General features: G+C 49.8%; 1 protein-coding gene across 1 annotated transcript in view; it reads left to right on the plus strand.

The window, feature by feature from the left end:
* FRMPD1 (FERM and PDZ domain containing 1) overlaps window positions 1-17,135 on the plus strand; it is a 1,126,186-nt gene that overhangs the window by 588,296 nt on the left and 520,755 nt on the right. Inside the window, exon 3 of the mRNA XM_086961871.1 lies at window positions 1,530-1,684. Coding sequence (XP_086817997.1) covers window positions 1,530-1,684 — 155 coding nt within the window. The remainder of the gene's footprint in view (window positions 1-1,529; window positions 1,685-17,135) is intronic.

Consider the following 17,135-nt stretch of genomic DNA (forward strand, 5'->3'; position numbering starts at 1 on the left):
CAAACGTATGTGCGAGAGGTTGTGGGGAAGTAAACAATTTTTTTCATACAATATGGGGCTGCCCTGAGCTGCATCAATACTGGAACACAACCGTAGCAATAGTTTCCAAGGTTATAGGACAGGCTGCCCCAATGGAAGCCCGTTGGCACATACTATGCGTCACAGGAAAAGACAACCGGTCAAAATATACTAAAATATGACTAATGCTAGCAGATATGGTTGCAAAATGGAATATAGCTAGGGCATGGGGAAACCACAGCCACCAACAGTGAGAGAATGGGAGCAAGACCTTGACTGGTGCTGTACGGGAGAGAAGGTAATCTACCAAAGCCGAGACTGTCCCCGAAAATGGTATTAAGTGTAGGAGTTATGGGTTAAATATAGAGGACTGTAAATGTGGGGATCATGTTTGACTGGAAAATAGATGAGGTTGTTGTCGTAGTGGTAAGTAACTGAATGCCAAATTAACAATTGATCTGGAAACATAACAGGGGGGGGGGTGGTAAACGCAATGAATGCCTCCGAGTATCAGAGCATGTGAATGATAAAAATGACCTGTGGAAGTGTTAAGATGTTATGCATAAATGTATTGAATAAAGTAAAAAGAATTAAAAAAATAAAATAATTGGGTTACCCAATATTTTTTCCAAGCCTGTTCCAAGGAGGCATTGCCAGTAAACACCCTGAAACCTAGGGGTTTATTTCGATATCGGATGGAATTCCTTCCGCCTGACACTGACTCGGTCATGGAACCAACTGACACCTGGTCGGCGGTCCCGACCGGCCTGTTACGATGTGACCGAACACTGTACGGTCACATTCAACTTTTCTCAATGAGAACTCGTGTTACGGCCATAAACCGGCCTTAACACAAGCTCCCATTGAGAAAGGGAGGTGCAGTTCATCCCTGCACCCCTTGGCAGGCACCTCAATATGCTTGCCACTATGTGCTGGGGTCAACAGGGAACACACCATAGGTGCCCCCTCAACCTCCAACCGGAGGCTTTGCAAACAAAAAGGGGCCCTGCTGGGTGCCATGTCAGACAGGCCAGCATGGAAACCATGTTGGAAACCATGATCATAATCTCAATTGCGGAAAGACCCGCCCTTGAGATTACTTTCCAGCTTTCGAATGGCGGACGGGTTCTCCAAACCCATTGGAAGCCAGCCGGAATGACCGGCCGGTTTACTTTCCCACCGACTCCAACATAATGTGGCGGTCGGAAAGTAAATCTAGTGGCACACTACGATGTGGCCCTGCGGTCGGAGCCTTTACAGGCCGTATCGCAATCAGCCTCTTAGTGGTAATTTCCGGCAGTGCTGTTAGTGGCTGTGGAAAGCTGCTCAGTAAATTTGCAGAATTTACCAGCATTAACCATGATTACTCTGCATACTTGATGACATCTAAAGACTGCTGTTTGCCTCATGGTAGTGTCATAACCGCTGCGTTGCACTACCATCATGTTTAATGGCTATATATTGCAAAATACTAACCCTCTTCTGTTTCATTTGTGTTTCTTCTCTTTCAGAAGTAGAATTTCTGTGACAGATTGCTCGTCTGGAAGCCAGCAGTTTACTGCACCTGTGAAAATCACCACAGTGATACACAAAGATCTATTCCTCAACAACTACGGCTTTGACATCTCTCAGACTCACCCTCTTTCCATTGCATCAGTTATAGCAGGTACAGTAACAATCTTCCAAAACACTATGACTGTATTATAAACTCAAATGTGGGTGTTTTATGTTTTATCTGAGAGTCAGCAAGAACTTTAGTACAAGAAATACTGTAGAAGGTGCCCGAAATACTTTTGCTCACCTACGATAACCTAGGTGCTGAAAATGAGCCAGCTTTGAGCGCATATCCTAATTAGCATTCATTTCACTTCTCCTTGGTGTCCCAAGGTGTGGTGACGGTATGTGACTGTGGCCTATATACATAGAAGCTACTGCATACCATCCCCTTTGTGCAAGCTAGACCAGGGTAATTAATAGAACATGTGAGAAAAAAACTAACTTTTCTTCGCTCTGCTAGGTTTTGTAAAAGGCAGGGGTACAGAGAATCCCTTAGGATGTATCCCCTTTCTACTAATATACCCATATTACCCATTTCTTTCCTTACAATCCTATCTAGGCAAATTACTCCCTCCTTCTTAATAGTATACTATTATTAATTTAATTTTTAATTTTTTTTAGTAAGCTTTATTTCGATACAGTACATATCATAAAAGCAATACAAAGCATCAAGTAAAACAATACAATTTACATAATATAAAATACCTTCAGGTTTGATAATAAAAGCAATAAGAGCGAGATGTGCAAATAAGGATAACATTAACATTTGAACACCCATACGGAATATAGTTCATCAAGGCGGCACTTTACTGGAGGAGCAGCTTCCTTGAGGTTCTTATACGCCAGGCCAAACCTAAAACTTTTGCCATACAACATGCAAAAAATGGGCGCGCATCTGAGCATAGTATGCGTAGGGCTTCTGAGTGTGATCTTGTTCCTAGGCTCCTACACAATGGTTTTAGCCATTTCGATCTAGGTGCTGCATAGGCCTTACACTCAAACAGTAGGTGGGCGATGGACTCAACCCTTGAAGCACAGAACGGGCAATGTGGAAGTGTTTGAAGTGGAGGTTTCCAGGTAGAGGTAAACGAGCCTAGGGGGAGCACACCCACCCTAAATTTAAAATACAGGGATCTGTCTCCAGAATTATGAATCAGGTCCAGATAGGGTTCCCTATAGGGGAACTCCTTGACTAACAAGAACTTGGCGACAGATTTGCAGTGGTTGGAATTGTGTATTCTCTTATTGTCTACCCATAGCCAATACACCTTCTTCAGGAACTGCTTAGGGGGTGCGGTTTTGTTGACCCAGGCGTCACCCAAATCCAGCTCATAAAGAAGGCGTTTGACTTCCCTAAACCAGGGTATCTTACTGCAACCTGGAAGCGACAGAAGGTCTTTTAAGGCGTCAGCGTAGCTGCACAATTCGGGGACGTTCCAGATCCGGGACCAGAGAAGCAAAGGTCGTAAATTAGCTTGCTCACAGATTGGGCGAGTGCCTGTATCTAACAGTAGTGGGATTGTAGGAGTACTATGGGGCAACCTCATCAAATCCTTGTGAAAATTATTTTCAAGGTGGGCCAGGGTATCAACTTTCTGTAAGCCCCACAGTTCAGCCCCATACAGGGCGGCACTCACAACCCTCGCTCTGTAGATATCTATCAATGCCACGATTGGTTTTAAGGATGAGGCTCACTGTTCCTTAAGCAAGGCTCCTGTGGCCCTTTTGTGAGTCAGGAATACCTTTTGGTGGTGCGCCTTCCAGCTCATGGTATCACAGAGCCGTATTCCGAGGTAATCAAATTCCTTGACTCTTTCAAGGGGGATAGAGTCTAAGGCAGGAGGGGTAACGGATTTCTTAGGAGGGTTAAGAACAAGGAATTTAGTCTTGCCTATATTTATTGCCAATCCCCTGGAGTCACAAAAAGATTTAAAGCTAGTGAGCAATTTCTGAATGCCCGCAGGTGTTTTGGATATCAGGAGGGTGTCGCCCGCAAACAGGAGAGTTGGAACTTTTCTGCCCGCCAGGGTGGGTGCATCTGCTGGATGTTCCAAGAGATGCTCCACCACTCCGTTTACATAAAGAGAAAACAGAGTGGGGGCAAGCACACACCCCTGGCGGACGCCCCTGTCTACTGGGATACAAGATGTTTTTTCTCCCTGGACACCCCATCTGATCTGGGTGAAATTGTCTTCATGGAATTTTCTAAGCAAAAGCAGCAAGTAGGGTGGTAGACCTAGTCCATCGAGGACATTCCAAAGTAGTGCCCGTGGGACCAGTTCGAAGGCAGTACGCAAGTCTATAAAGACTAGGTACAAACTGCCCCCTCCCAGTACCACCACCTTCCAATATATCATTAGGTGACGGAATGTCTGCTCGATGGTGCCTGTCCCTGATCTAAATCCTGCCTGAAAATCAGACAGAATTTTTCCCTCGTCAACCCACTGCAGAATCCTACCCAGTACCACCTTGCCTGCCACCTTTTGGGTTGAATCCAGCAAACTGATGGGACGGTAGTTGGCTGGATCGTCCCTGCTGCCTTTCTTAAATATTGGCACAACTTCAGCGCCCCTCCAAGAGTCAGGAAAGAAGCCTCCCATCAAGACCTCGTTTAGCAGTGAAGCAATTAATCTGCTCCATACTGCTGGATGGGACTTCAATAGGTCGCCTGGGATTCCATCGGGGCCCGGTGCCTTGTTAGAAACAATACCACCGATTGCCCTTTCAACTTCCTGGTTAGTGAAGGGGTCGACGATGACAGGGGGGAAGACTGTTGGGCTAATCAAGAGGCCCGGGCCCGGGCATGCAAGGGATATCCCCTGAGTCTCAGAGTATAGTTTGGAGAAGTGAGCAAACCAAACGTCACCGGGAATGTTGCAGGTTATCTGCTGGTCAATGGGCTTGTCCCTTGCTCTTAAAAGATCCCAAAACCCCTTCGAGTCCTTCCTTTTACTTGCCTCAGTTAACTCACACCAAAAATGATATTCATAATTCTCCTTGGCCTCAGTCACCGTCTTTTTATAGAATTTCCTTGCGGATTTGATGATGACTGGATCCCTATTCTTTACTGCAGTGATTAGATCGCCCCTAGCAGCTCTACATTTGGCGGAATACCATTTAGCTCTAGCTTTGTTGGCACCATTAGCTACAGACCTGCCCTTGGGTTGAGGAATAACAAACAGATCACTCAAGGATACTACGGTCTCTATAAATAATGGTAGCACTTTAGTGTTCGGTGGGCATAAAGTGTCAAGCCGGGATGCCACCACAGACAAGATGGTCCCAGCTTGCATCAGTCTAGCCTCGTCTTCTTTAACTTTGGCCCACTTCAATCGTCTGCCACAGTTCGTTGGTACAATGTTATGGGATGATTTCCAGATGTGGGAAGGCTTGACCTGGTTCTTCATCTGCCACGGGGAAGACAAGGTTAGGGAGAGGGGGTTGTGGTCGCTGTCGGAAGACATGATGACCTCCATGTCATGGTGAAGGGGCCAGAGATTATAGTTCAACATGATAAAATCTATTCTGGAGGTATGGCCCGTCCTGTTATATGTGTGGGCACCCCCAGGATCCGATTTGGATCGACCATTCGTTGAGCGCAGGTTGTGTTCCATGCAAAGTGCAGTGATGTCTATCGCACTTTGCGTCCATTTTGGAATTGGGTCGAGAGTCAAAATCGGTATTCCTCTTTTAGTGTCCTCATGGAAAGACTCCAAAATGTCCTCCCTTGCCAGTGGTTCAAAGCAACAGTTAAAATCGCCTGCAAGGAGGACATAGGAGTTGATATTGCAAGCAGCTAGATCTTTGCTTAGGCCTGTCGATGGCAAACTGGATGACCCATTTCTAGCACCTCTCAAGTACAGATTAAAAACCTCTAGCATCCTTCCCCCATCACAATGAATTGAAATCCTCTGTAGGTCAGGAGATTGGGTGGGCCTATGACTCACTTTTAGGCCCAGAGCAATACTGACCCATATCAAGAGGCCGCCAGATGGGCGACCCTTAGATCCGCTTTGCTGGTGAGCTGGGACAAAGTAGGTTGTGAACCCTACCCTATGTTTAGGTTCCTGAGACCAAGTTTCTTGCAGGATGCAGATGTTATAAGGCTCTAAGAACGCATTCCATTCCGGGTTATCGAGGTTGCGAGCAAGCCCTGCCACATTCCAGCTTACAATCTTTAACAGTGATACCTCTAAAGAGGAATGGTTGATGGAATGGGTAAGTGCAAATGGAGAGGACACAGCCGATGACGGTGGCCTTTCTAAGGGCTCGTTTTTAGAGTTGTTAGGAGCCATGGTATCCTCCAGTGGGTAAGCCGGTGCTGGGGTGAGCCGGGGTAGTGAGGACAGTGGAATATGGGAAGGAACCAACTGGGACTCCCTACCATAATGGCAAGGCTCACCTAAGATAATCGAATCAGCCAATGCAACCTTGCTCATATCTGTCAACCCACCCTCTAGCAGTGGAATGTTAGGTGTTCCTATTAAGTCAGAAGAGCAATCGATGGCTAAGGATTCCTTAGAGACATAGGGGGATTCACAGGGCCTTCCGGCTTGTGATGATATTACGATCCCCCCTATGTGGTGATCAGAGTGCTTAAGGAGTCAATCTACTTCCTCTAGGCCTCCAAATCTATTAGAGGTAGGGAAGCCGTTCCAGTGTGAGTAGGGATCCACATTCTTAAAATGGCCTTTCCTTGGTTGGTGGTGGACTAGTGACCAATTATTAGTTTGGTTGTGAGTGGGGCGTGGAGGATAAAAAAAGGACAATGGCCTGGGGATAACAGAGGAACCTTCGCTACGGGCCATGAACATATATGCTGCGCCGTGTGGGGGTCATCAAATGTTACGACTATACAGTCCCCAGGAATGGTTTTCCTAGTTGGGCCCACCCATGACGTTCTGCGCACCATCAGGACTCTACTTCTATGGCCATTAGGAATGGGTCTATTGACATTAAGCCAATGCATTATTTTATTTTTCAGGGACCAGTGGTTCTCATGTTGGTCGATACCTATCTGGGGAACTCCCGTCAGGACAACCACAAAGTCATTGGCCTCCGGTGGAAGGTCAATGTAACCCCCTCTAAAGTTGTTCTTAGCTGGGAAGTCCTGGGTGGGCTGGCTGGCCGGTTTACTAAGATGTGGTTTGGTGGTGACTCCAGGTTTGGGGTTAACCGGAGGGTGTGTAGGGGCACGTTTAAGGGCCCTCAGGGTTTGAAATGGTTGGAATTTTATCCACAGCCACAGTCCTTGGTTTAGGGACCGGGCGTGTAGTACGTGGAATAGTAGAGGAGGTTGGCGGGCTTGCGGTGTGGGAGCTGAGGGTGTTAAATCAGCGGCAGGGACGCCCTTATTCTCAAGACTTCTCAGACCGAGAGTGGCAAGAGCAATAATGCTCTTTTCCATCTCTAGTAGATTATTTTCGATCCGCGAGAGTCTGAGATCTAGGGGAGAGAGGAGATTTTTTAGGGTTTCCCACACCAGCTCTATGAATTCTCTGTCATTCTTACCCAACCCATCCGCCTGCAAGCCCTCAGCCTCTACAGTCGCATTGGCCGACACAGCGGTAGACCCGACCCCCCCTTCCATCATTTTAGGCTGTACCGCCGGAGCCTGACCACCTTGGATTAGAGTGGTCCGGCCTTCCGGCAATACCAGATCGTGTGAAGCAACGATCTTCGCCTTCTTCCGGGAGTAAGCGGAACGGGAACGATGTTTCGGTTTGGTTTGGGATACACTGGGGGCGTTAAATATCACTGGGGGTGGAAGGTTAGAAATAGGATTCTCAGGACCGGCAATGGCAGGTACGCTCGTATCGCTTTGTTTGGGTGATAGTGTAGGTTGCGAAGTAAGGGTGTGTGGGAGCAGGGTTGGATGGACCTCAGCCTGAGTAATTACACAACGGGGTGTGGTTGTTCGCTCTGGGGTGACCGCGGCAGCTATGGGGCCTAGGGAGGATTTTTTAGAGGTAGCAATAACCTCCGACAGTCTTCTAGCCGCAACCAACTCTAAGGATACACGAGCTTGAAGTTTCGATATTTCCTGATCTATGGCGAAGTTGGTACGGGTAATAAAATCATCCATGGGGCCACTGATTGGATGACCACCTTTAGAGGTTTTACTCCTAGTTAGCCTAGAACACATGTCGTAGCAAAAGTGAGGAAAACAGTGAGATTAAGAATACACAGGTAGTAGTAAATCACAGACCTAAGTGGGAACTTGATGGAGTAGGAAGGGCGAAAGAGGGAGGGCCAGGCCAGTCCTCTTAGGCCTCGAACGGCCTCAAACGGTCCCGCCCTTGTCCCGGGCTTCTCCCGGCGCCCTCCCGCGCAGCGGGGAGGCTGTATGACTTTTGTAGCTATTGGATTGGAGGCCGAGGGGGAGGGGCCGGCAGGGAGAGCAGCCCAGATGGAGACAGGCGCGCGTGGGCTCCTGGACCTTGGAGTCCCCACGCTGCTAGCTCGCAGCCCTGCCGGTCAAATGCTGGAACAGAGACACCCCTTGCTGTGCTGGTCTGGCCGCTGCTGTCCGCGAAGCGGCAGCAGCTGGCTCTGAGGGCTCCCGCTGGAGTAAAACAATCCTTCGTCCGCTGGTGGCAGGTCAGTCAATGAGGCAATCCGGTGAGCAGAAGCACGGAGGTTCTTAAAAGTGTTCAGGTGGGGGAGGGGCCGGCAGGGAGAGCAGCCCAGATGGAGACGGGCGCGCGTGGGCTCCTGGACCTTGGAGTCCCCACGCTGCTAGCTCGCAGCCCTGCCGGTCAAATGCTGGAACAGAGACACCCCTTGCTGTGCTGGTCTGGCCGCTGCTGTCCGCGAAGCGGCAGCAGCTGGCTCTGAGGGCTCCCGCTGGAGTAAAACAATCCTTCGTCCGCTGGTGGCAGGTCAGTCAATGAGGCAATCCGGTGAGCAGAAGCACGGAGGTTCTTAAAAGTGTTCAGGTGGGGGAGGGGCCGGCAGGGAGAGCAGCCCAGATGGAGACGGGCGCGCGTGGGCTCCTGGACCTTGGAGTCCCCACGCTGCTAGCTCGCAGCCCTGCCGGTCAAATGCTGGAACAGAGACACCCCTTGCTGTGCTGGTCTGGCCGCTGCTGTCCGTGAAGCGGGACCCGCGAAGCGGGTCCGGCGAGGCGTAGCGGCAGCAGCTGGCTCTGAGGGCTCCCGCTGGAGTAAAACAATCCTTCGTCCGCTGGTGGCAGGTCAGTCAATGAGGCAATCCGGTGAGCAGAAGCACGGAGGTTCTTAAAAGTGTTCAGGTGGGGGAGGGGCCGGCAGGGAGAGCAGCCCAGATGGAGACGGGCGCGCGTGGGCTCCTGGACCTTGGAGTCCCCACGCTGCTAGCTCGCAGCCCTGCCGGTCAAATGCTGGAACAGAGACACCCCTTGCTGTGCTGGTCTGGCCGCTGCTGTCCGCGAAGCGGGACCCGCGAAGCGGGACCCGCGAAGCGGGTCCGGCGAGGCGTAGCGGCAGCAGCTGGCTCTGAGGGCTCCCGCTGGAGTAAAACAATCCTTCGTCCGCTGGTGGCAGGTCAGTCAATGAGGCAATCCGGTGAGCAGAAGCACGGAGGTTCTTAAAAGTGTTCAGGTGGGGGAGGGGCCGGCAGGAAGAGCAGCCCAGATGGAGACGGGCGCGCGTGGGCTCCTGAACCTTGGAGTCCCCACGCTGCTAGCTCGCAGCCCTGCCGGTCAAATGCTGGAACAGAGACACCCCTTGCTGTGCTGGTCTGGCCGCTGCTGTCCGCGAAGCGGCAGCAGCTGGCTCTGAGGGCTCCCGCTGGAGTAAAACAATCCTTCGTCCGCTGGTGGCAGGTCAGTCAATGAGGCAATCCGGTGAGCAGAAGCACGGAGGTTCTTAAAAGTGTTCAAGTAGGGGAGGGGCCGGCAGGGAGAGCAGCCCAGATGGAGACGGGCGCGCGTGGGCTCCTGGACCTTGGAGTCCCCACGCTGCTAGCTCGCAGCCCTGCCGGTCAAATGCTGGAACAGAGACACCCCTTGCTGTGCTGGTCTGGCCGCTGCTGTCCGCGAAGCGGGACCCGCGAAGCGGGTCCGGCGAGGCGTAGCGGCAGCAGCTGGCTCTGAGGGCTCCCGCTGGAGTAAAACAATCCTTCCTCCGCTGGTGGCAGGTCAGTCAATGAGGCAATCCGGTGAGCAGAAGCACGGAGGTTCTTAAAAGTGTTCAGGTGGGGGAGGGGCCGGCAGGGAGAGCAGCCCAGATGGAGACGGGCGCGCGTGGGCTCCTGGACCTTTTATTAATAGTATACAATCTGGCTCACCTTGTGACGTCTGTCCACCTGCGCGCTGCAAAGGAATCATGGAGAGCATGATTATTAATCAAATCAGCCACATTGTATCGCTGTCTTTCCAAGAGTGTCATGTACTGGACGCGTGGAAAACAGCTCAGGTCATCCCTTTAAAGAAGAAATCCAACATCCACATTTCCGATTTCCAAAACCTACGCCCTATTTCCCTTCTTCCTTTCTGTGCGAAGGTTGTGGAAAAGGTGGTCAATAGGCAGCTAATGAGATACTTGGAGGAGCATTCCCTCCTTCACCCCACTCAATCGGGTTTTAGAGCTGGCTACTCTACGGAGTCAGCCTTACTCTATTCCACTGAATGTCTGAGACAAATAGTGGACGATGGAGAGACAGCAGCGTTGGTGTTATTAGAAATTAGTGCAGCTTTTGACACCATGCTGCACACAACGCTGCTGTCTCGGCTCTCCGACATGGGAGTGGCGGGACAGGCTCTGGACTGGATAAAATCTTTTTTGGACGATAGGAGCTTTCAGATGCACTGCCCACCCTTCAAGTCCTCCCTTAGAAAGGCAAGCCATGGGGTTCCCCAGGGATCAAGTCTGAGTCCCACCTTGTTTAATATCTATATGGAACCCCTGGCTCGCCTAGTGGAAGGATTTGGGGTGGGCATTGTAAGCTATGCTGATGACACCCAACTAATGTTCAAGCTTACGCCCGACCACAGAGAAGATGCCACTAATTTTTCCAACTGTCTTCTATTAGTGGCATCTTGGATGAACAGCAACTGTCTGCGCCTCAATGGTGCCAAAACAGAACTGCTGGTGGTAGGGAAAGCCGTATCTGCTTGGTCACCCATGTGGTGGCCAACGGAATTGGGCAGCCCACCTAGTCCTGTGGATTCAGTGCGCAATCTGGGCGTAATGCTGGACTCAGATCTTTCATACAAATCCCATGTCAGCAAAGTGACAGCCAGGTGCTTCAGCATCCTGAAAGTCCTGCATAAGGTTCTAGACCTCCTTCCAATTGATGCCAGAAAGACTATTGTCCACGCCTTGGTTACCCCCCATCTTGATTATGGGAACGCTCTACTTCTAGGACTGAGCAAAAAAGGCCTCCACCAACTGCAGTGCGTGCAGAAGGCTGCTGCCCACCTCGTGCTCAATCTCCCCCGCAGAGCATCTGGGATGAACGCTCTGGCGAAACTCCAATGGCTCCCTGTCAAGGAGCGAATCAAATTTAAAGCCCTCTGCTTTGCGCATCATATTGCTCAGGGCAAAGGCCCAAACTACTTAAAAAATCTCCTCACCATGCATCGTCCCGTGAAAAAACTGAGATCCTCTGGTGCAATGTTGTTCAAACTTCCTAGAATCACTAGAGCGAGGATGGGAGGTTGTTCATTTAGATACCTGGCCTCCAAGGGTTGGAATGAACTTCCGCTCGACCTCCGCATGGAACCTTCTGAGGCCAGGTTCCGTGCAAAACTTAAGACGCTTCTTTTTCCCTCCATGTAATTTTCTGTTGGCTTCTCCTGTCTGTTGATCCCCTCTTCTGCCTCTGGCGACTTTAGCAGTATTTAGCGCGGGGACACACTGTTTTTTGTGTAGCCAGGCGCTTTAAAAATGGTTTTATTATTATTATTATTATTATCTTACTGTAAATGTGATAAAGAGATCCAAGATGATGAAGGGAACAGGATGTCTCCATGAAGCTTCTCTAGGCATTCAAAATCCACCTTTAGATGGCTGTCATATTAGAATCCCCTTTCATTCCAAAAATAAAAACCTCAAACATAAAACATAAATCTAGGACTAAACCCAGCCCCGAACGCAGGGTTGTGAATGCAATCACTGTGATACTATGGGAATTGTTTACAATCATTAAACAATATCCCATTGGTATCCAAATAAATCACCATTCAGAACTAATTCATTATGAGATCACATGAAAACTTGCCACCCTCAGGTGAAAACATATGTGAACTACCTGCAAATCTGGACATGTGCCAAGTCCTATGAAAGTGCCTGGAATAGATGGTGAAAAATCAGAGTGGCCCAACAAATCCAGGAGGCTGGTCTTCCACACACACATAAAGAAAGTAAACTAAAAGTATAAACAGAAAGAAGACATTTTACTTAAAGCTGATTCATTTAATCACCAATTTTATCAGACTTGCGAGAGAAAGTGAAAAGATACCACTCAGTATCTGGATACTCTAAAAAGCGTGTCCAAATTCACCAAACAGCTACACAAACGTGGGAAATTTAAAAAAGACTTATGTAGCTTTAGGGTGGAAAAAGAAGAAACCGGGTATAAGACTGCTGTAGCTCTGAATCAACGCTACTCCAGTCACTCTCATGCCTTGTGTGCATTCCCTAGAACATTATAACTTGGCCAAAATGGAACAAGCAGATCCACTAACCCTTTCAATAATTTGGCACAAATTCTAAGAGATTTCCCACCCAAACAAAATTACCACGCACATAACCAGATGCAAATTCAAGTCTCTACTAACCTTTCACCCAGGGCTCCTTTTGATCGATCATTCCTATCGGCACAGAAATTTTGACCTGATTTACCATTTCATTCAAAGGACAGAGAGACCTGGAAGCCTACATATTTTAACTTACTCAAAATCACCGAAATGCAAAGAGTACCAAGAGGTAAGAGATTAAAATCGCAAGGAAATAATACTTTCAATGGGGGATTTTGCAACCAGTTTATAAGATACTGGTGCTGTCATAATGCAAGCAGACCACAGAAACTTGTCAAGAACTTAATTTTATTGAACAACATAATATGGATATAATGTTTGTAATACAAAAATGGTTCAATGCTTCAGCAGGACCTGATTTGGCCATAGCCACCCCTCTACGATACCCAATTTTTTACACATGACCACATTGATCGTAGAGGTGGCGGAATCGCCATTATTTCCAGAAATAACTTCATGGCTACATGTTCTCCGCTACTGTGTAATCTTAAATCCAAAGCGCTAATTTTTAAGAATAAACGTGATGCAAAAAACACTTTCAATGGCACTCTTTTGTATCGACCACCTATCACAAAGTCCCACTTCCTGGATGTTCTAGGAGTTTATTTAGAAACACGATGCGATACCACCAATCTAACAATCCTTAGTGATTTCTATTATCAGCTAAAAAATTCCTGCGACCAAGAGGTTAACTTAATTAATAGATATCATGTCAACTTTCTGTCTCAGACAAATAATAAATACTGCTTCCCACAAAGCCGGATTTTTAAAGATCAGCCCTCCCTTCATTTCCAGGAAGCTTTACCGCTAGTATGGTCTGACCACTATGCCATATTATTTGATCTCCCTCCTACCTATTGAGCTAGTCCCACTGTCTTTCTCCCCCCCATCTAGCATAAAGAAGCCTTGGCACAAAGTAGACTCTCGTAGCCTAGTAAAACCCCTATCTGCCTCCAATCCCACTCTGATGGCGGACCCTGATACAATGGCAGTTAACTACCATGCTTGGCTATGTAGGGCCATAAATACTCTTGCACCAGTGACCACCTCCACTAGAGAACGCAAACGTCCCTCAGAACCTTAGTATTCTTCTAGTCTTAAAGAACAAAAAAAGGTTTGCCGCAAGTTAGAGCGGAAGGGGAGACTAGCTACGACGAGGAGGACAAAATAATATATAAGCAGACATTTAAAACATATAAAGTTATGATCTTTGCAAATAAATATGATTATTTCTCATCAAAAACTTAATCAGCAACATGGGGGGCGCTAGATGGCGCGCACGTGGAATGGCTGCATAACTGAGTAGCTCCCGCTCCTTGGCCCTTTATCCTACAATTATTCTTTGCCACAGGTGAACAAAACGACAATTTCACCTACCATTTGATGCGGTGGATCGTCCTCTACACTCGACCAGAAGCTTGAGCCGCTGACGACATCGGAGCCGGAGTAAGCACCGTTTGAACATTGGCCGGCGCTGCCCTCGGAGACTGCGAGCTGAGAGGGTCGGCCGCAGGGGGCTACGCGAGACCGGGGCTTGCCACGAGGCGGTAGGCCCGGCCCGCGCTTGCGATCTCGGCGTCCGTGCAACGCCTGTCCAGGCTCCTGCGATCAGCGTGTGCTGCGGACATCATCGCTGGCTACTCGCCCTTTCACGCGGGCTTGCCCCACGAGCTAGACCCACATTTGGGGGTTCCACCCCTGCTCGGCCCGGAGGGCGAGACGGCCATTGAGAGGGTGCTGAGACTGCCGCCGCAGCTCCTGCCTGCATCGGGGGGTGTCGGATATATGCTGCCCCTACCACAGCGTTGAAAAAGGTGAGAGGAGCTTGACCCTAGCGACGACCACTACCTTCACGAGCATTGGCAAGCGGCTAGAGGCCGAGTGGAGGCGAGTTTTCCCGAAATCCCAGCTGCGGGTGCCTTCGGTGCGGACCCTGGGCCTGCATACCTTCTGACCCTCCATATATGCAGTGGCCCCTGAACTCCTGGAGCTCCACCGCTTACCCCAAACCTACTGCTGTGGCCTGTTGGACTTGGGATTGACTCCCACATGGACCGCAATGTTTTTTGTACCACTTCGGCTGTAGAGCTTGCTGCTAACCTGCTTCTTTGCCACGGACTTGTGGATTGCACCCTTGCCCTCGCGCGACGGTGCTGACACCAGAGCTACCTGCATACAGCGCATCTATGGGCATAACACCACTACTCCCGTTTGCCGTTGCCCATCTTCTGCAAGTACCTTAGCAGCGCAGGAGATGGCTGGTGGCCCGTTCCGACCTGTGGTGCGGCTATCGGTCGCTGAAGGACTCGCATCCAACATCGGGTATCGCTGAGTGCACAGGCGGAGGAAAACCTGCGTGGGGGTGTGCCAGCTGCTAACACTATACCATTTCTCAGTTGGAGCCCAGCAGGACCGCGTTGGTGAGACACGAGGTGGCGGAGAGACTATGACCGGAGACCAGGATGGTGCTCCCGAGAACCGCCAAACGAAAATAAGCTTCGACAGCGCTAAAAAAAGTACGAAATCGGTGCCTGCTGACCCTGGACCAAGTGATGCCACCTCGACGGCCATTGCTTCTCCTACCAAGGAACTTAATCTACACCGTCTGTTCCAAGAGATGAGGCAGGGGTTCGCCACTGTAGTGGAAAAAGTGGATGGCATGACTTCTAGGCTTGACGCCCTGGTTCACAAGGTAGACCGTCACGAGGAACGGATTACGGCTACGGAACAGCGAATCTCTGATAATGGCAATATCACCTCGTCCCATACCACGCAATTGGCCCGCATGGATAACCTGCTCAGAGTCATAGCAGCCAAGAACGAGGACTTGGAAGCCCGTAGCCGACGCAACAACATACGCGTCACGGGCATTCCGGAATCCACAGATACGGGCAGAATGGAACTCTATGTTGAGAAGCTCCTCAAGGGCTCGATAGGGGAGGACGCGTTTTCGCCTCAATTTATCATAGAGAGGGCATATCGATCATTAGCACCTGTCCCCAAGTCCGGCTTGCCGCCTAGACCAATCATTGCTAAATTGTTGAATTATCGCGACCGCGACGTCGCGCTGAGAGCAGCCCGGACTCAACGAACCCTGCAATACGATGGCATTACCTTCTCCATCTATCCAGATTTTACCCCTCTGGTGCAGGAGGAGAGACGCAAGTTCATCCCTGTGAAGAAGAAGTTATGAGAAGCCCAACTGGACTATGCCCTACTCTACCCGGCGAAGCTGCGGGTCACACATCAGGGGAAACAACGCTTTTTCACAAATCCCCAAAAAGCTGAAGACTTTCTGAGAACCATCCGTAAGGTTCGAAGGGGTGACCGTAATGCTGAGGCAGACCTGGAGGACGACAACCCATCCTCGGCAGCGGTTGAACATTGATTATGTGCACTTACACAGACTGAACTCCTGGCTGCTTTGCACTATTATCCTCTGTCCTTGCTCCGGGAGCACGAGGGGCTTTGCCCATACACTGCGAAACTGCATCGGCTCATCTCTCCTGTGGTAATGTACTCCAAGGACCACTTTCCCGGCCCTGGCCTCCACCGAGGGCGGTACAGTGTCGGAGGCCATCGGCGGGCGAAGTGGCTGTGCGCCCTTGATGTTGTTTCCCTTTCGGTGTTCCCCATGTAAACTGTTAAGTTGTTGAAGTTGAGGGAAGTGGGGGGGAGGGGGAGGGAGTGGGGAGGGGAGGGGATAAGGGTGGGAATGGATGGGTGCTGGCATGTTTGGGATGCTGTAGTGGGAGGGGGGTTGGGCTGTTTCGGGGAGGTAAGATTTACACATCGAATGGTTGATCGAGTCACTAAATGCTATATTACACTGATTTGTCTGAGTGGACCGGTCACTGCAGCTTTGCTACTACCAGGGGGGGATGAATCAATGCTCCATTATCTATGGCGGTCTTGGGGTCTGATGCGCAACTAAATTGCATGTCATGGAATGTTAGAGGGCTTAACAATGCCAAGAAATGTCGTAATGTTATTGCATATCTCAACAGACAAAATGTTCATATTGCCATGCTACAGGAAACTCATTTATCACCACACGTGCGGGCCACCTTTGCAAGCAAATGGTCCGGAATCCGTACATTCTCCTCTTATCCCACATACGCGAGGGGGGTTACTATCCTTCTTAGACGCACTGTACCGTTCCAGAAGTGCGGAGACCTGACAGACAGCGAGGGACGCTAAGCCTTACTATGAGGGCGAATGGGTCGCGACACAGTTACATTCGTTAATTGTTATGCTCCTAACATAGACATGCCCGCTTTCTTTACCACACTCTGGGGCAAAATCATGGACGTGGGATCCCGCCATATTATTTGGGGGGGGGGATTTTAATTTGGCATCAGTACCTCAGCTGGATAGAGCGGACAGGGCAAGTCATTACAAACCTAGGGCACGAGAGGCATTGGAGGGCGTTGTCGCTGAGGGTACACTATTGGACATATGGCGATACCTACACCCGACCAGGAGGGAGGGTACACATTTTACACCACAGACGGGCACATGGGCACGATTGGACTACTTCCTCTTCACCAAAGAGATCACTTCGGAGGTTATGGGGGTTACACACTTGCCGAGAACATATTCTGACCACAGCCCTGTCCTAATGCAAACACGCATTCCCGGGTGGGATAGCCCTAGGCCACAATGGAGATTACAACCGGCGGCACTGCTAGACAGCTTGTTTCGGGCCGAGCTGGGGAAGGAAATAGCCGACTTCTTTCCCAAAAACAAGGGGTCAGTGGGCTCGGTCGAACACATCTGGGAGGCCTTCAAAGTCACCATCAGAGGATATTGCATTTCT

The sequence above is a fragment of the Lissotriton vulgaris genome, chromosome 3_1, assembly GCF_964263255.1.
Source record: "Lissotriton vulgaris chromosome 3_1, aLisVul1.2, whole genome shotgun sequence".
Taxonomy (NCBI): Eukaryota; Metazoa; Chordata; class Amphibia; order Caudata; family Salamandridae; genus Lissotriton; species Lissotriton vulgaris.